This window comes from Cervus canadensis, chromosome 1 (assembly GCF_019320065.1).
Source record: "Cervus canadensis isolate Bull #8, Minnesota chromosome 1, ASM1932006v1, whole genome shotgun sequence".
NCBI lineage: Eukaryota > Metazoa > Chordata > Mammalia > Artiodactyla > Cervidae > Cervus > Cervus canadensis.
In genome coordinates, this window is record NC_057386.1 from 48548155 (window position 1) to 48568102 (window position 19948).

At 54.7% G+C, this 19948-nt stretch overlaps 1 protein-coding gene across 3 annotated transcripts in view; it reads left to right on the top strand.

Annotated features, from left to right (window-relative positions):
* TBX4 (T-box transcription factor 4) overlaps positions 1–19948 on the top strand; it is a 32185-nt gene that overhangs the window by 2011 nt on the left and 10226 nt on the right. For all 3 annotated transcript variants that reach the window (XM_043481491.1, XM_043481406.1, XM_043481576.1), the window contains exons 2-5: positions 2746–2961; positions 3754–3848; positions 12213–12332; positions 13950–14097. In XM_043481491.1, the coding sequence (XP_043337426.1) occupies positions 2749–2961; positions 3754–3848; positions 12213–12332; positions 13950–14097 (576 nt within the window). In that variant the 5' untranslated portion in view covers positions 2746–2748. The remainder of the gene's footprint in view (positions 1–2745; positions 2962–3753; positions 3849–12212; positions 12333–13949; positions 14098–19948) is intronic.

Here is a 19948-nt window from a genome sequence, read left to right on the forward strand (position 1 = left end):
GATGAAAAATAACTAGCGAATTAAGATCCATAACATTACAAATAATGACAAAGTAATGAGATATTGCAACAATGTGATGAAGAATACCTGGAGTATTATGAACAATCCTAACAAAACAAATAACGGTAAAATAACAAAAAGTATTATATGACTGTGAAGAAAATTAATGTGAATATTGAGAACAATAATATTATGTTATGGTAAATAAATTATCGAAACTGACCAAGAACAGAGGCTGAGGAACCAGCCACGGAAACATTTTAGGGATACAGAGTAAAAATGATGATAGATTAACATGACCTACTGGAAGACTGTATTTAATGATTGCCTAGGTATTAGTAGAATACTAATAGAATTACTAACATGCCAGGAGGCCCTAGGATGATGTGACAGGAAAGCCATAACAACATATTTGATAATGACGAATTAACAAATCAAACCAGTACTTTAACCATACAATATTAAAAATAAAAAGCACTAATAACTTGTATGTGATAGGATAGTTTTAATGTTATTGAACTGGCCAGAATACTACTCTGATAATAAAGATAATTAAAATGCTTTAAATAGTATAAACTATTAACAATTCCCCGGCACAAGAAAAGTATCACTAGTAATCTAGAAATGGAAAGAAAAATGCTATCCTTCTTAGAAAACGAGACAGCTGAAAGTGACGGACCCGAGGGCACGGAGCGCGGAGCCGGCCGGCCGCGCCCGCCGAGGGCTCTAGGAGCAGGGCGAGCGCCGGCCGCGGCCCTCGGCTGGTGCCGAACCTGCTGGTACCGGCGTCCCAGCGCGCCGGGGCTCGGGGTCCCAGCGGACCGGACCTCGGGTCTGCTCGCGCCGGGCGGGAAGACAAGGAAACGAGCGGGAGCTCCAGGGAAGGCGAATCGTCGGGATGTCGGGATGTGGCTGCGTGGCTGAGAGACAAGGAAGAGGCGAACCTCGAGTTGGGGAAGCAGAGCCCCGCGCAGCACTCGCCCCTCGTCGGGACTGGAGCTCAGTGACCGCGGGCCGCGGATGTGCTCCGCACGGGGCAGGACCCAGAGCGCGGCGCAAGTCGCGGGGCGTCGCGTGACCAGTGCCGCGCAGGGACCTAGCGGCCCGGAGAGCATCGCACTGGGCGGCCCCTCCCGGCCCCGCCGGCCGCCACAGTTGGACCAGCCGACCCCGAGGCCCATCCAGGCTGACCCCAGATATAATCGGAACCAACGCCTAGGGTCAGAGCTCATAACCACCCTCCTTGTGGTTGTGCGGTGTCCCCTTGCGTGAGGTCTCCTGGGTTTCCAGGCTCGGTCCTGGAACCCGCCTGTGGCCCAAGGATCGTGCTGGCGTTGGTTATGCCCCGCGAGCCCGTCTCCTCCGTGCCTGTGGCTCAAGGACCCGCAGGGCTGTCAGCCTTATCTTTATGGGCTTTTCCCAGCCCCAACTGGCCCCGGCCCCTTTTTATCTCCTCGGTTGCACTTGGCTTGTTTACTTTGTGAGGCCCTGGGAGCCGATGTCTAGGCCTGGGATGGGGAGGCCAGTGGATGAGAGGCCTGGGCCGTGGAATGCCCAGAGAGATCCTGGGGAGGACAGAAAAGAAGGTAGGAGGAGAAAGGGGGAACATTTGGTCACAAAAGAGGCAGCTGGACATTTAGAAAGCCTCCCTAGAGCTTGCCCAGATCCAGATGAAGGGAGAAGAGCTAGAAGGTAGAAAGGAGAAGCAGAGATAATGCAGGGTTGCACCCACGATGGAGGCAGGACAGGCAGGTCCTTGCAGGCTGGGCTCTCATCCTGACATCCAGGGACCAGCTTCCAGAAGGGAGCAGGCTCAGAAGCAAGAGGGTGAATAGTTCTAGTCGCCTGAGGAAGGGGCAGGACTAGGCTGTGCTGGTGAACTGGGCCCACCCAGCTGGCCTGGTCCTTAGCTGGGAGGGGTCTGGGTCCTTTCCCCAAAGCAGAGCCCTTTGTAACTAAAAATGTCAGTGACTGAGCCAGCCAGTGTGCACGTGAGGGCAAGGCTGGAGTGCCCCTGGCTGAGTTCAGGGCCTGAATCAGAGCGACCCTAGGAAAATGTGGCTCCTTGGGTGACTTGCCAGCTGCGTCCGGGTGTGAGTATGTGTGTGCATGCGTGGGTGCTGCACAGGTGGCGAGGGGAGCAGGACCATGCAGGAGGGAAACCCTTAGGTTCAGGAATCATCTACCTGGCTGCTCTCTGAGTGGGTTAGGGAAGGGGAGTGAGCCAGGGCCTGAGAGGCCGGTCAACTGGGAGGCCGTATCTGCTGGTGTGGAGCCCGGGAACCTGGGCCCTACCCTCCTGGCCTGACTCTCCTCTCCTCCGGCTCAGAAATGGTCCTGGCTGCCCTGGGCCAAGAGGGAGCCTGGACCCCAGTAATGAAGGATCAGCCCGAAAAAGAACCAGGCTTCAGGCTCCATTGGAGCCCAACAGGAGGAGGGACTGGGGTGCAGCTGGGGCAATGCCGAGAGGGCGGTCCTTCCCCCAGACCTACTCAACGCACAGCCCCACACCCAGGGGCAGGCAGGACCTTGAACCGCGCACAAACCCTCACAGGTCCAGACCCGGAGGGAGAAGGAAAGGGTCCTGCCCTCGCGTATTCTCCCTCTTCCAGCTCAGGAAGGGGCGGGGTCCACGTGCGCCGGGGCCGAACCCCCCCCCCCCTGCCCCCGGCCAAGCTCCAGAGGGCTGCGGGGTCCCAGGCGAGTTGGACCGGGGCATGTGACTCGTGTGTGCTGTGCCCACAGGAGATGCTGCAGGATAAGGGCCTGTCGGAGAGCGAGGAGGCCTTCCGGGCCCCGGGAGCCGCGCTCGGCGAGGCCAGCGCCGCCAGCGCCGCCAACGCTGCCAACGCCCCGGAGCCCGCGCTGGCCGCGCCAGGCCTCAGCGGAGCCGCGCTCGCCAGCCCCCCAGGCCCCGGCGCCGACGTCGCCGTCGCCACCGCCGCCACCGCCTCTGAGCAGGTAGGGCCCGGCCGGCCGTCGGGTGGAGGTCGGGCGTCGATCTGTCTGCAGGGCCGCCAGCGTCTGTCCAACCCACCCCACTGCGGGCTCGACTGTAGCACTCCCCCGGGCAGGGCGCCTTCTCTGCCTTTCGTCCTTCCTCCACTTTGCGCCCTCGAGGCTGCTCTGGGACAGGCGACGGAGGGACCCCGCGGCGCAGAGAGCCCGGGAAAAGGGTCCCGCGCCTCGACCTCTAGAGGACGAGAGGCGAAAGCCTTGGGACCAGGCGGGGAGAGTGGCCCCTGGTCCGGTAGCTGCAGGAATCCGTCCAGCTCCGGGGGCCGAGGGGACGGACGTCGCCGTGACCCTGTGCACGCCCTCTGCCTGTGCGGGTCTGCAGGCCGCGTCTGCGGGGGCGCGCTGTCGGCCGGGGGCAGGGGTGCCTCTCCGGGGTCGGTGTGTCTGCCCGCAAGTCTGTGGCCGTGTGGGGTAGAGTGTTTATGTTTGTGTAGGAGTGTGTCTTCCACCCAGGCAAGGTCGGTTTACGTGTCCTCTGTGGGCCCGTCTGTATGCAGCTCCGAAGAAGGAGGGAGATTCACTGATTACATTCACTGATGACATTTACATTTTAAAAAATTCACCCATGGTACAGAACCATTTTGTGAAACGAAATCTGCCAGGACTCCAGGAGCCTGCGCTCCTAGCAGGGTTGGCAGTGTCCTGCTTGGCCCCTTGGGCCTGTGTCCCCCTTTCTGAGGGCTGCGCGTGTAGCCAAGGGCCAGGCCGACACGAGTCCCTCCCTGCCCTCCCTAGACCATCGAGAACATCAAGGTGGGCCTGCATGAGAAGGAGCTGTGGAAGAAGTTCCACGAGGCGGGCACCGAGATGATCATCACCAAGGCCGGCAGGTCAGCGCTGGTTTTCCTTCGGGGTGGGTGACAGACGGGGGCAGTGGGGATCCCCCGGGGCCCTCTTAGCAGCCCCCTCGATCTTCAGCCCAGGGGACAACCACCCAGCCTCCTCCGCCGTTCAGGCCCCAGCTCCTGGTCTGTCAGAGCTTCCGAACCGGCCGCGGGCAGCCGGTAGGGAGCTGCGCCGCCAGGGAGCCGCGGGGACGGGAGGCAGGGGCGGGGCAGTGTTATGCAAATGAAATGCAAATTCGGATCGTGCCGCCGAAGGTCCTAGCTCCAGAACTTCTGGCCCCTGGGGGCGTGGGGGTGGGGGTGCTGTTTTGCCCGCCTCCTTTTGGGGACCTGCTGATTGCTCAGGGTTTCTTTGACTGGGGACTCGGAGATGCCCCTCCACAGGTGGAGGAAGGGGACTGGACCATGTTTTCCTACTTCCCTAAATTTTGTGGGGTGGGGGGGTGGGCAGCGTGAACCCCAAGACTCTCATCTCACGGGAGCCGCTCCGCCGTTGCCGATCCCCTTCAGCCAAGGAGAAGGCACCTTTCGGCCTTGTGTGTGTGTGTGTGCGTGTGTGTCTGTGTGTTGTTCGGGGAGCAGTCCTCGGGTGGCTGCCAGAGAGGGATGATTTATAAAGTGGAAACATCTTTAAAATGCGCTGGTGTCTGTGGGAGAGACCCGGGAGGAGAGGGAGAGAGGAGAAAGCCGCGGACCCGGGCAGGCTGGAGACATTCGCTGGGGTGGCGCGGCCCGGGTGGGGCTGGAACCGCGAGGAGGGCGGTTATCAGGTGAAGGGGGCTTGCTGCAGACCGAACCTCGAGAAAGTTCAGGTTCAGGAGTCCCTCCCCCTACCCTGCGTCCCCCACCGACTCGCACTCGATTATGGTCCCCGGGGTACAGTTTAGGTGTGAAAATGTCCCTTTGTCTGGCCGTGGGCCCCTGGTTGAGTTTTCTGAGGAATAAGATGGTGAAGCATCAGGCGCCAGGAATGGGGAGTCGGACTTGGGGCTTCCGGTTCCGCTCACCTCCTTCCATCTATGCAACCCTCAGGCCAGGTATCTAGGGTCTCTGCTCTCTCTTCATCTCCATCTGTAAAATAATAGGTCTTTGTACAGTTGCGTGTAAAGCCCTAGCACGGCTCCTGGCACATGTAAGCACACGGTAAATGCTAGCGAATACCGTTCATCACCGTTAGAGAAATGTCCCGCATTTACTCAGCGTTTTTCCTCTCCTTTTTAGAGAACTTCCACCGAACCGCTTAGGGAATGATGCGTCAAAAGACATAAAAAGCTGGTGGTTTGTTGTACACAGAGTAGGCGTGCTGGGTCCTTCCAGTCTGCCCATTGACAGGCCTTGCAAATTGTCTTTTGTTTTGCTGGGGATGGGTGTCTGGGCACTTCCCTGCCCTCTTGCCTAAGTCAGGGTGGTGGCATGGCCATCCAGGGCTTCTGTCTATCAGGGGACGGAACAAGATATCAGGGCTTGAGTTTGCTGCACTTGGGACCAGGGACGTGGTGGAGCACTCATTGAGGACAGTGGGGGCCAGGTGTCATGCAGGAGCCCTGCCTTTTCCTAGCTGTGTGCACTTGGGGTAGTCCCCAAATTTCCTGAGGCTCAGAGGTATTTGTTCAAACAGGATGGCAACTATAGACCTACCTGCCATTCTTTCTTTTTCAGTTACTCTGAGACTCAAACCAGGGATATTGTGAGCAGTGCTTGGTAAATTGCTAAGTGGATTATAGGTGTGAATGGGGGAGGTGGCTATTTCTTGTTACTGCTGGGATGTAGGGAAGGAAAGAAGAGAAAGATCCAGAACTTCCATTTTTAGGCTGCAGAAATAACCTTGTCTCTTGAAAATGAATGGCCGGCATGTTCTTTGGGCATGCCTGGCCCCTGCCTTTTTAAACAAAAGGCATTTGTGATTCTCCTCAGTGGGGTTTCCTGCACCTGCATGGGGCCTCCTCCCTCCCTCTTCCAACACACACCCCCCACCCCCCCACATTTCCAGAGGTGACTGACTTCAGGCAGATATTTGTGCCTGATCCTAATGGAGGCTTAGAGATGGACCTCAGGGAATGATGACAATAATTTTTAAATGGCTGTGATGATGTTGGCCAATTAAGGATCCATCGCAGTCTTTCATTTCTCTGGCAGAAAGTTTTCCTTGCACCAGCCTAGTGCTTAGGAAAGTCACTAGCCTCATCCCCTGCCAGCACAGTTCTCACAGAACCCCTGCCTAGCTGCCCACTAACTTCAGAGGCCACTTTCACCGCTCTGACCCCTGTGTCCCCCTCCTCCCCCCTGCCTCCCTCCTGCCCAGGCAGCCTTGGAAGGCAGCTTGCTTTGCTCAGGCTCATGGCTCCTCCGCGTCCTGTCCCGTGCCTCTCCCTGTTTTCTTCTTTGTGCTGTCTACCACCGGCCTTCCTGGGACACTTCTGTTTCTCAGCAGACGGCCTAGATGTTTCTCCTGAACCTTTAATCACAGAGTCCTAGACTGCCTGAGCTGGAGGAGAACCAAGAGAACATAAACCCGACCCCTGAAAAGGGGAGGCATTTGGCACTTGCCCATAGAAGCAGAGTTAGGCAGTTACCAGGTTCTACACAAGCCAAGAAGTGATGCCCCACCCCCCGAACGAAACCCCAACTTTGAGAAATCCCCTTGATTGCTTGTTTATGGGGACCTGCTCAAGGTGGAGTTCTTGTGCTGCCCTAGAGACCCTGGCTGGCTAGGGCCACTACTGCTCTCTGGTTGAAGGAGGGGGGCTGGAGAAAAGGAGCCTGAATGTTCTCAAGCCAGTGTGAGTCCTTAGTTAGGAGCCTCTTGCCTTCAGCCCTCAAAGTGCTGACGGCCAAAGGGAAACAGGGTCTCCTTCATCAGACAGTGACTTTAAGTTCTCCGACAACGCGAGTGGGTGAATAACATGCCAGCCACAGTTCAAGACATCAGATTTCTGAATGCTCAGGAAGCCCTGATGTCGAGTGTCAAATGGGGCCAGAGCGTTCTCTAACCAGTCTCTGTGCCTCTCAGAAGGCTGCACCCAGAGAGTTTATGCCCTTAGCTGCAGACAGCAGAGCCCTCTCTGCCACCTCACATCTCTGCCAAGCTTGATCCATGTGAGAAACTGCCTTTTCTCCCAAACACAGATAAAAGTGAGCTCCACAAAATTTAAATAAAAACCTCCCCAATATGAAAATTTCCTAACCGTCTGACTGCTGTACTCCTAGGTCATGGTTTTGCCACCAGATAAATCTCCACTATCAGCCTTCATAGCCTGTTGAGTTCAATGTTGCTTGTGTTAGTGACAGTGAATTTGTGTTTGAAAAATGAACTACTGATGAGAACTCCTGTTGAACCTGTATTGTTTGTTATTCTGAGGCAAGGATTTGGCCCGGCTTAATCCGGGGCTTCAAAGCCAATTGCCCTCGCTCTGTATACAGAGCGTCAGAGCCCAGTGGCGTGGGTGATAAGAGAAGTAAGGGTTGAAGACACTGGGAAAGTGGGTTGGGGAGAGAGTGCTTTGATCTCTTTCTAAAGTATTTTCTGAAAGCAAAAGTCTATCAGAAGGAAGTGTCTTCAAAAAAAAAAAAAACTCTCAGAGAACCAACTGGTCTTCCAAAACAGCATCCATTCCACACACCCTCTTTTCTGCCCCCATCTTAGGGAAAATATTTCTGAAAAATGCTTTGAGTGAAGTAGAAAACTCTGTGCATGTGTGTGTGAGTGTGTGTGTGTATGTGTGCAAAGTGGAAATAAATTATATTGCTCTGTCCATTGCTCTCAGAAATCATTTGGCTACAAAAGCTTTGGTCTCAGTATTAGATGGCACCCCCTACCTCCCGCCCCCAAGCTCAGCCTTAGTTGCTGGGCCCCAGCCTATTCCCAACACACCCAGAATTCTTCTTTAAGACCTTCAGACACTAGGGATAGAAAATGGATGGGGTTTTCTGTGGACCCCCTACCCTTTTCCTAAAGCCCTTTCCTTTCAAACCCTGGCCTCTGTATGTGTGTGTACACATCTTTATGATATATACACACATATATAATTTTTAATGTCAATTTTATTGAAGTGGAACATTCCTTCAGAAAAGTGAACAAGTCTTAATTGTACAGCCGTATGGACTTTTACAAACTGAACACACTGGTGTTACCACCACCCAGATAGAGAAGCAGAACATTACTGACCCCCAGAATCCCTCGCCTGCCCTCCCAGTCACCACTTCTCCCCACCTCAAAAGCCCTCTCCAGGTTTCTCACCCCTTGGATTTGATTTTGCACCTACATTTTCAGGGAAGCACACATATTTGCTCCTGGGGTTCCTGAGCCCCAGGACGCTGGGACTGCAGTGGACTTGGAGTTTGGGGTCCCTGCTGATTGGAGAGAATCTGGCCAGTCCCCCAGGTCCTCTCTTCCCTGCTACCCCAGCTCCTTGCAGAATTGATGGGGAGGGAACAGGTCAGCACCTTGAATCTGGCCACCACCCCCTTGGGCCAGGCCGGGGGAACCCCGCAGCTCTCTGAGCCCAGATGAAGCTTGTTGGCCCCTCTCTCAGCATCGTTCGTATTTACTGGTTCAGTGCCAAAATCCAAATGCCCCAGACCCTCGCCCCACGCCCCGAAAGCCTCCAACACCGAGAAACGTCCAAGGAAGCTTGTTTTAGCAGTTCATTCTAAAACCATTTCCGAGTATGGTAGATAAGGCTCCAGGCCCGCACCCTTCCAGAGCCTGTTTCATGATCAGAGGAGAAACCTCCAGGCTTTCATCTCCTCACGGCCTGGCAGGACAGGCGGCTTGTTTATACCCTGGCGGAGCGGTTTCCGCGAGGTCCCCAGAGTGCCCCGAGGGGGCGGGGACCCAGAGCCGGGAGGGGGCGCCAGGCTGCGGAGAAGAGGCCCGCGGTGCACATGCAAGGGGTGCGGAGGGGCACAGGGAGCAGGCAGGCCAGAAGGCTCGCGGGGCACGCCTCTGGGTGCAGGGCTTTCCTGCCAGCTGGGTGCCAGGGCTGAGCGCCACACGGGCTGCGCAGAGTCACGTCTCCCCTCCCTGTGTGTTCACTCCTCCCCCCACAAAGGGGTTGGTTTTTGGGTATCTTTTTTCCATCCTAAATCACAGAAGCAGTTCAGACGGTTTCATCTGTGGTATCATCTGTTGCAACAGAGACGACCTGTACAGTGCAGGGTGAGCTCAGGGCAAGTCGCGGCTCCCAGGCCCACCAGGCCCCTGTGGCCTGAGTCCTGCCCTCCTGGGGCACACTCTCACGCCCGGCCTCTGGGCTCCAAGCTCAGCCCCTCTGGAACCGAGGGGCAGATGCGGTCAGCTGGGGCAGCAGGCTGGCCGGCTGGTGTGCCTCACCTTCTGCCTTCATCTTTCGGGCACAGTAGGCCCTTTATCCTTCTGGAGCCCCTTGGGTGGGGAGATGAGGGGGCCCAGGGTCCCCAGTGCCTGCGTCCTCCTTTGGTCCAGAAACAGCCACCTCACCGGACCCTCAGAGAGATGAAGATAGCTGTTTCCCTGAAGGCAGGGGTGCTCACTGAGCCTGGGCCTGCTCATCCTGGGGCAGAGGACCTTTGAATCCGCCCTGAGACCACTGACCTCATCCTCCCTTCTGACTTCTGAGGCTGCTGCCCTCGGAAGCGGGGAAAGGGAGCCAGAGGCTAGGAGACACCTTCCTGCCCTGCCCCAACTCCCTCAGAACCTCCTGAAGGCTGTTATCAGCTGGGAACTCGGTGCACGCCCAGCTTCCAGGCAAGGCCAAATCACAGGATAGCCACCCGGGCCTTGAGAGGCTGAGCACAGGCTCCTCACCTGCCTCCTGAAAGCACCAATCATGTCAGCCTGGCCTCCTGAGCTGCTGAGATGAGCTGCAGTAGGGAGGGACTTCCCTGCCAGTCCAGCGGTGACGACTTTGCCTTCCAATGCGGAAGGTATGGGTTTGATCCCTAGTCCAGGAGCTGGGATTCCACATGCCTTGGGGCCAAAAAACCACAACATAAAACAGAAGAAATATTGTAACAAATTCAATAAAGACATCAAGAAAATCTTTTTAAAAAGTGTGGTAGGGAGTAGAAGGGGAAAAATAGGATCTAGTACCCCCCTCCCCTCCAACCTAGATTATAAAGACTTTGACAGTGGCAGCGAGCCATCTTATCCGCCCCCTTTGTGGTCACTGGCAGGGGGCTGGGGGTGGGGAGGGAAGCCATGTCTGTCCTCTGCTGTTGCCACCTGGAGTGATTATAGGAGAAACAGGCTAAGTACAGGGCCCCGATGTCAGGAGAGTCCCAAGTCCAGCCAGGGCTGCCCCCATTTTGTGGCTGTTTCTGTAGCCATTGCAAAATGGTAGCCGGCAGGGGACTGGATTCTTGGCCTTCCCTCAGGGAGGGTGGGGCGCTGAGGCAAGTGCCGCCTCCCTCCCTCCCCTTCAGTCTCAGGCCCACCGGGGGTCGAGGCAGGGCCAGGAACTAGGCGGGTGCAGGCTCCAGCTGCGCCCCCAGGGTTGGGCAAGGGGTTGGTAAGCAGGAAGCAGGGTTGGGTCCCTGAGTCCTCTCGCTCCGCCCATTCCTGGAGAGGGGGTGGGGTGGACATTCGAAAATGCTTTCAGTTGACATCTGAGACAAATTCTTCCACACGGTTTATAAGTCCCTAGACTTGCAGCGAGAACTTCCCTCCTCCCTCCAGGCACGCACAAATGCACGCATGCGCACTCCAACGGGTCCGCAAACACATGTGCTCGGGCGCATACAGGGTCACGCGGCCCCCGCACCCCTGGCCCCTGGCAAGGCTCTCAAGGGCCCCTCCTTCAGCCAGGGAGGGTGCAGAGGCCGGGGCACCCTCCGCCTCAGGGTCCTGGGCTTGCTGTAGGGTCTGCGGGCTTGCTGGGAGTCCTGATCCCTTCTGGAAGCCCTGCCCTGTCAAGGTAAGCTGGTCCCATGTTGACACAATGGGAGACTCTGGTCATCTGTTCCTGAGGCGCTTAGGACAGCTTCTCTCGAGGGTCCCTGTGCTGCCTCTTGGCTTCTTGAGGGCCAGAGGTGCCCTGATGGCTTTCCCAGAGTGAACCGCATGGGCACTTTACCGGCTCTGGGGATCTGGGTCCCAGCTGCCTCCGTTTGTTCAGTTGGATTTGAATCCTGCCTCTCTTGGGGACATCTTTGTAAACAATCAGCTAGGAAGCGGTGCGAGGGTCTGATGAGGACTGTGAGGAAGTTGCCCTCTGGGGAAGTCCAGGGTCAGGGACCTGGTGACCGCAGCGATATCCCACAGGTATGTGTACATGTTGTTGTAGGTGTGGGTGCGCTGAGGGGTCCGAGGTAGTGTTCCTCTCCAAAATGTTCCCTGAGCCTCGGGGTCCTGGACAGTTTCAGCATGGGCTGCAGGAACTGGAAGACTTTCTTTTTGATGAGTCTGTTTTCATGGAGGTAGGTCATACCACTTGGTCTACAGAGGAAGGAGAGCAGTGAGGGTCAGTGGTGAGAGCCAAAAGTGGACTCCTTCAATCCACCCAGCCACCTATGACATGGGTGTATTGATAATGTCTCCACTTTGGAGTGGAGAAGGAAATAGCAACCCACTCCGGTATTCTTGCCTGGAGAACTCCAATAACGAAGGAGCCTGGTGGGCTAAAATCCACGCGGTAACAAAGTCGGACACAACTGAACGACGAACGCTTTCACTTTCATTCACTACTTTAGAGATTGGGAAACCAAGGCATAAAAGCATCCAAGCAAGTTACCCAAGGCATCGTGGTTTGTCAGTGGTGGGGCTAGGCTGTGGACCATGGCAGGGTGGTTCTAGAATCCGTGCTCTTCTCGTTTCCTGGACTACCCTTCCCTGACACCCAGTTAGTGTGCACAGGCCCAGACAAGGCATTCACAGGGATAAACACCTCTGCTCCACACACGGCAGGCATCCAGAGACCCCCGCAGCACTCTCCTGCAAGCTGGTTTGAGGCTGGGGGTTTCCGTAGAGACATGACCCGCATTGGGTATCTCGTGGACCGTGGAGGAAGCTGACAGGGATTCCCAGGCCTTCTGCTCTGCTCCCCTGGAATGACCCCCTGGAACTTCCATTGTGTATGGATGACAGACAGGAGGGAGATGAAGGCAGCCTGGTTGGTGCTGAAGTCCTGAGCAGGGCCTCTGTGCTCACAGCCACAGACTGTAGGGGTTCAGAGGGAGCGGCTTGTGCAGCCCTTTCCTAGTCACGCAGGTGGGAGGGGCTGGCAAGAGAGGGAAGCGATTTACACAAGGTCAGGAAGCTCTGACTGGTCCAGGAGCTCTTGCTAAAGGGACAGTGCCTCCTAAGGCCTCCGATCCCCCGCCTGCTCTGTGCTGTCCCTCCCCGCCCCTGCCTCACCCCTCGGCTTCCCCCAGGAGGATGTTCCCCAGCTACAAGGTAAAAGTCACGGGCATGAACCCCAAGACCAAGTACATCCTGCTGATCGACATCGTCCCAGCAGATGACCACCGCTACAAGTTCTGTGACAACAAATGGTAAGAACCTGGGACCCTCACGTCACCTGCCTTCCCACTCATGCACACCCATCCCCCACCTGCTGTGTGGTCTGGGGATTCACCAGTTTGGCCCAGTGACTGGCCAGATCCGCAGGCTCGGGCACCGGGCTTGCCGAGGCCACAGGGTCATCTGCACATCTCCTGCGGATGGGGCAGGGGCTGGAGCGACAACGAGCCACGGTGTTTGGGTGTCTGATGGATCTCAAGGGTCTGCGCTCTCCCCACGGCTGTGGACACCCAAGGGTGGGTGACTGGGCTGTTGGGTGACGCGTGAGCCCCAGCGCTGGGCGGGTTTAGGCTCCGACAGGGCTGCGCTGGAGATGGGGCTACGGCAGAAGGTAGGAGCCATTTTCCTTGGAGGCCTTGATAGTCCATACTTAGAGCCTGGGCTGTGAATCTCTCTTCTGTCTCTCCACCCACTTGCTCCTTCTTTTTTTATTCTTGTGTGTGTGTGTGTTTTTTTTAAGTAATTTTTATTGGAGTGTCGCTGCTTTACGATGTTGTTAGTTTCCACTGTAGAGTAAAGTGAGCCGGCCAGATATACACATCTAGCCCCTCCTCTTGGATGTCCGTCCCGTTCAGGTCACAGAGGACAGTAGAGTTCCCTGTGCTACACAGTATGTTCTCATTCATTATCTGTTTTACATATAGCATCAGTAGGGTATAGGTGTCACCCCCAATCTCCCAGTTCCTCCCACCCCCCCCAGAACCCTCCCTCTTAAGCTGTGTGTCCCCCATCCAGGGAGAGCAGGCAGATTAAAGGCCAAAACCAAGCCGGGGCCCGGTAAATGAAAGCGGTTTTTCCTGGGCCGGCCTGTTCATGTTCCCCATCTGCGCCCGGACCCTAGGACAGCTCCCGAGGAGAAAGAGGGAGGGATCAATGAATCCACTGCCCAGCATGTGAGCTCGGCTGTGTGGGGTAATAAGGTCGCAGAACCCGAGCCCAGGAGGCCAGGTTCGGTGGTCAGGTCCTGCCAGGAGCTCCTTTCTGTTCTCTCCCTGGGCTGGATTAGCACTCAGGGCAGATTCTCCCTGAATGGACAGCTACCATTTCATTTCTCACCATTGTTTAGGGGGCAACCAGTTTAAAAATCGTCTCTGTCATCTGAGAAGTGAAGTTGCTCAGTTGTGTCTGACTCTTTGCAACCCCATGGACTATAGCCTACCATGCTCCTCTCCGTCTATGGAATTTTCCAGGCAAGAGTACTGGAGTGGGTTGCCATTTCCCAAATAATGTTATTTCTAACATGTAAAAAGTGTAAATACAACCCAGACACAGAAGTGCCTAAATCTCCACACGACACATTTGTGATTAGCCCCTTCAAATAAACCATCACATTTCTCTACAATTTCCCTTTCTCTCTCTACTGCAGTGAGATATGGGAGGTTCAGGACGGCTGTCCCTCCCCAGCACCCTCTCCTCCGCCCCACTCTGTTACCCCCAAAGCCCTAAATGGACGGTGCGGTAGGCAGCAGCAGTGATGTGGTTCCCAGGCCTCTGGGGATTTGCTCTTGTGGGGTGGGAGACAGCAAGTCTGGGCTCCCGGAGATGGCAGGGCAATTACCGGCCGCGGCTTCTCCACGCTCTGTTGGCAGGATGGTGGCAGGGAAGGCTGAGCCGGCCATGCCGGGACGGCTGTACGTGCACCCGGATTCTCCTGCCACGGGGGCCCACTGGATGCGGCAGCTGGTCTCCTTCCAGAAGCTGAAGCTGACAAACAACCATCTGGACCCCTTCGGCCATGTAAGCAGGGGGCTGCCTGGCCTCGAGCGTGGGTGCTGGGGTGGGGTCAGAGGTGGGACGGTCAGAGGTGCTCATCTGGAGAATCCATTCTCGGGACCCAGTCCCAGGCGGGTTTATGGGCCAGAGCACAGGGTCTGAGTTCCACAGTAAGCATCCTTCCCCTGGCACTTACTGGCTGGGTAACTTGGGGCAAGATTTTTTTGCGCCTTAGTTTCCTTGTCTAGAACATGGGGATGACCAGGTGAAAATTAAATGAGATTATGCATGAGGCACATGGCGCCTAAGAGGCTCTAAATGAGTGTCAACTATGATGGTTTCCCTTTACCGTTGTAAAGAATCTGCCTGCAACGTGGGAGACGCGGGTTCGATCCCTGGGTCGGGAAGATCCCCTGGAGAAGGGGCTGGCCACCCACTCCGGTATTCTTGCCTGGAGAATTCCACGGACAGAGGAGCCTGTGGGCTACAGCCCATGGGGTCACAAAGAGTCGGACACACGACTGAGCGAGTAACCCTTGATGACAACGACGACTCAGATGGACCCACATCTCACAAATCTCAGCTGCGGTTTCCCCAAATCTGGCCTTGCTGGGGCCTGAGACCAGGAGATTGTCTTGAGAGTCACTGATGAGTTCAGGAGCCTCATCCCTGGCGCCCGCCTGGCCCCGCAGCCGCCTGCCCTGGAAAGGATGGCCTCGCACTGCCTCCTGGCTTGCCCGGGGCCTGGCTCTCACAAGAGCGACTCCGAAATCCCAGGGATGCTGCTGCTGACGCCCCGTCCAGGCTGCTAAAGCTCATTCTTTCCCCAGTCTGGCCCTGGCAGGCCCACAAAAAGCTCTTTATGTGGAAATTTTTAGCTCATACGTGTGGCAAACAGAAGCCTGGGGACCCAGTATCATCTGCCAGGGAGCAAGCCTCGCCCCTCTAGGTTACGCGTGGTTACCCTGGAGACACAGGGTGGGGTGTTGATGGAGTGGGTGCCGTGGGCTCCTGGATGCAGTTGCCCTGGCTGCACGCTCATAACATCTGTGTGGGGGGTGGTGGGGGAAGCAGGGGTGGGGGGCGTGCAGGCACGTGCCTCTTTTACGCCTCAGTTCTGTTTCTGGGGAGCTGTGTGCAAATCAGCACTCTGAATCATAGCTCCTTATGGAGAGTGCCAGCAATGTGTCTTTTCTGGTTGATGGGTGTGTAACTGGCAAGCAGCTCTTGGTTCTAATTTTCTCAGAGTCTGTTCAGTTCTCTTTCCAAGTCGTCAGCAATCGATAAACCAACAATTAGGAGAATGCTTAGTTAAATAATCAACTCCTGACTTGTCTGTTTTGCAGGCAGCATGGGGTTTTCCCACTCAGGGCAGGCAGATGCTGTTGGGATGTGACAGAGACACCCGGGTGGGCCCCGGGGATATGCGCCCGTGCAGCCTTCCACAGGGGCGACAACAGGCCGCCCACCAACGGGAAGGGTCAACCAAGCCCCCACCTCTCAGATCACAGGGTCTTTTATGACCAAGGGCCAGAGAGGCTGCCATTCTGGCCAAGACTGCTAGTGGTCAGCTCCTTTCTGGCCTCCTCTGCTTGGCCAGGCTGTGGGATCAACCTTGAAAGATTAGCGAGGGCCTCCACGGTGGGAGGTGGAGAGCCTCATCTCTGCCCACAACTGCACTCACACATACACACTCACCCCAGGGACCGAACGCTGAGGTCGATAGAGATGGGCGGGAGCTGGATCCTTGGGTGAGTGATCAGAAATACCCAGGGATCAAAGCTGTGGCGAGAATTTTAGACGCACAGGTCACTCTCAAGGTTCCCAGCTGCAGGAATGTCTCTGAGGACCCTTCCACCTCCCCGGAACCCTGCAGAGAGGGCCAGGGGAGGGAGTCAGGTGGTTGAAAAGCGGGGCTTTTTTGGAAGCAGGAGGGTGTGACCTGGCCTTCGTTGCCCAGCAATAGGTTTCTCACCCTGGCTTGCTTCTTTGGTGGCTCCTCTGGGGTCCCGAAAGGGTTTGCAGTGGTCTTGAGCAGCCAGTGGGGCTGGCTTGTTGGGCTTGTGATGTTGGGGGTGCCCCTGGCTACACTCGCCACACCAGCCTGGGGCCCTCCTCTCCTCAGCTGGGGGGCTATTCCCTGTATTAACTCAGCTTCCTCCCCGGAGGGTTGGGTGTGGAGTATCTTCCTTCTCCCCATCCCCATGTTTTCCCAACATGTGCAGGTTGTTGGTTACTGCACCCTCTGTGGGGGTGGCGGGGCTCACGGAGACAAGGCGCTTGTCTCAGGAGCTGGGAGTAACACAGCACAGATGGACCCCTGCCTTCTGATGCCTGGGCTCCTTTGGCTTCTCCCCCTGTCTTTCGGTACCCAGGGCTCCAGCTGTCAGCTCTTCAGCAATCTGGAGCATCACTGGAGAGGGCACAGCCTTTGGCCCTGCAGGGAAGGGCTTCGGAGGATGAGCTAACTTCCTAGACATATCAAGGCAAAGTGGCCCATTTGAGCCTTGGCTTTCTGCCCCTTGGTCTGTGCCAACTGGAGCAGTGAGCTCTCCAAGTCACCCTTCTTGGCTTCTCGGTGTAGAAACCTGGGAAAAAGCCATCTTGTACTGTGAACTTGCCCTGGACAAGTCCTCCCACATCGCTCACCTCCACACTTTGCAAATTTTCCTAAAAGCTTCCAAACCTCAGGGAACTTTCTCCAGCCAGGTAGACAGTGGACTCCCCACTCAGGATCTCAGAGACATCAGCAGCTGTCTCTCATGTGCCACCCAACCACCCAGGAGAAGGTCCAGAGTCCAGGAGCCCCTCAGGCCACGTGTTCAGAAAAGATAAGATTGACTTCTGATTAGAAAACTCCTGTGGGTTTTTGCTGTGAGTCCAGGAAAGCCCTCTGCTCTTGAGAGGTGGAGTCAGGGTGTGACCTTTAGGTTCTGAGCATAAGCAGGCAGCAGGGGCGGAAAGGGTCAGGGGCCTGGGACCAGGAGGTCAGCTTGACGGCCGTGCCTCCGCTGGATGAGAGGACACGGCCAACCCTTCCTCCTGCTCACTGCCCCCTGTCCCCAGCAGGGTCCTGTGCGAGGTGACCACAGGATGGGAAGAGAAGCTACTCCAGGCAGTTGAGGAGAGTCTTGCTAGGCTGGGGCCTGCGTCCTGCAGCTGGACGTGGAGATGGTTGGCACATGGGTCTTACTTTTCTCCTAATCTGGAGGCAGGGAGGGGATGGGTGCATGGTGTGTGTTTGTAGGGAGATGGCCATCCTCACCACCTCCTATGTCTCTAGACTTCCACGTTGCCGAGGAGAAAGTTTAGCTTGTGATTGCTCACATAGTCAGTCTAAGCCTTGCAGAGGCTGAGTTAGCCCCGGACTGCGGATGTGGGCTCCCCGGGCCACAGAATGGCACAGGCAGTATCCCTCAGTGTGTTTCCTCCTCCAGCCACGGGCCTCAGCCTTGTCAGTTACTCCTGAGCCTTGGGATCCAACCTCAAATGCCATGGCTTCAGGGAGACAGTTCGGGGTCCCCATTATATGCTCTCAGAGCACCTTTCCGTTGGAGTGCTTGCCACAGTTATAACTTTATACTTATTTGTCAAATCTGTTTTTAAATAGGAAATACATTCACATGATTGAAACATCAATCAGTGAACAAATGAAAAAGGTCTGCAGTGAGACATCTCCCTCCACTGGTTCCCCATCCACCTAGCTTCTTCCAGCTCTGGCACCAACTGTTACTAATTTCTTTTCTGTGTTTCTTTTTGCATATGCAGGCAGAATACAGAGTCTCACATCCCTTCTTTTTGCCACAGAAGGTACCATGTTGTAAACACTTTGCACCTTGCTTTGCAAACTCAGTGTCTCAGAGATCATTTCATTCATATAGAGCTGCCTCATTCCTTTTACCCAGCTGCATAGAATTTCATCCAATGATTGTTCCGTTAATCGTGTAGCCAGTCCTTACTGAAGGAATTAGATGTTTTCCTATCTCTGCTCTTTCAATGAAGCTTGTACATATGTCACTTTATACCTGAGCCAAGTACTCTTTGTGATAAAGTGCCTGTTTGAGGGATATATGGATTTGCAGTTTGTCATCCTGTCCTCATTGGTGTTGCAGAGATGTGTCTTCCCACCATCGCTGTGGCCTCATGAACATGGTGGGAGAGAAAAGTTTTGGATCTTTTCCAGTCTCATGGCTGAAACACAGATGTCAGTTTTAGCTTCAGTTTCTATTTCCTTTATTATAAGTAAACATAAGCATCTTTTTATATATATCTCTCTCCTCTTCTGTGAACTACTGTCCTTATCCTTTTCTCATTCTTAGATTAAAAAAAAAAAAATCACCTATCCATTCTAGAAGCTTTTATAAGCTAGAAAGATTTAGCTCCCATCTGCGATGTTGAGTTGCTTATATGTTTTCCCAGTTTGTCACTTGTCTTTTGGTCTTGCCTATAGTGGTAATCCTCCAAAGACGTTTTTGATTGAATGTGTCGGTCTTTTCTCTATGGGTTCTGGATTTTGAGTAATTGAAAACCCCTATCCATTCCTTACTTATAAGAGATTTTTCTTGTGTTTTCTTATAGTATTTTATGGATTTATTACTACATTTAAACCATTGGCCCTTTTTCAATTTATTCTGGCATTCGATACAAAGTGTGAATCCAACTTTTTTTTTCCTAGAGAGCTATCCAGTGGTCCCAACACCAATAACTGACTAACCCTCTCCCCTCTCTGGTTTAGGACACTCTCTGGTTCTGTACAGTAAATCCCCTCCTGAATCTGTGTCTGTTCCTATGCCAGTGCTTTAAGCATTGAGACATCATAATAGGTTTTAGTGTCTGGCAGACTCGGTCCTCCCCCATTGGTCTTCTTTTTAAGAGTTTTCTTGGCTGGTCTTGTCTATTTTTTTTTTTTTAATATGAGCCTTAGAATAAGCTTGTAGTGTTGAGAAAAAAACGTACTTGTATTTTTGTTAGAATCACTCTAAATTATAAATTTACTGGGGGGGGGGTGAGCATTGATCATGATGCCTTTCTCTTCGTTGAAGTCTGCCTTTTGTCTTTCAAAAGTGTATTCAAGTTTTTCCTTCGCAAGGCCCTGCACATTGCCTGTCATCTTGTTACTGTCATCAGTGCAGTATTTTGTCTCCCACTTTTTCTCACCACTGGTTTTTGCTTGATTTTGGGTTACCTGTGAGTTTCCCACTAGACAGTAAACCAGGAAGTTTTTTTTTTTAACCACCATCCTGTCGTGCTGCCTGGCAGTTTGAGTGGCAGTGAGCAGGAGTGAGTGTGACTTCTCTAAGTAACCTGACGAAGGGGGTTTACTTAGAGAAGGCACTTCCTTTGCTGGGAGCTGATGTCCCCGCAAAGCACATGCTAGAGGGGGACCCGGAACTACTGATCTCTTTCTTTTCCTCCCACATTTGCTGAGCCCTGATGATGTGCCAAGCCTTGCTGGGTGCTTTGGGACAGAGACTCCCCACCCACCAGTAGACCGGCCCACCCTTCGCAGCCAGGTACCGGTGCAGGTATGAGCTGAGGCTCGGAGATCAGTGCTTGATGCTGGCTCTGCCCCCATCACTGTCTGAGGCTGGGCAGACGCCTTCACCTCTTGAGCCTCAGCTCCCTGTCTGTTACAGGGAGGCGTTAATACTTTGGGGCTTCCCTGGTGGCTCAGTGGCAGAGTCCGCCTGTTAATTTAGGAGATGTGGGAGATGCAAGTTCGATCCCTGGGTCGGGAAGATCCCCTGGAGAAGGACGTGGCAACCCACTCTAGTTGGCGGGCCACAGTCCATGGGGTTGCAAAGAGTCGGACATGACTTAACAAATGAACAACAACAACAATTAATACTTTACAGGCATGTTGTAAAGCTTGATT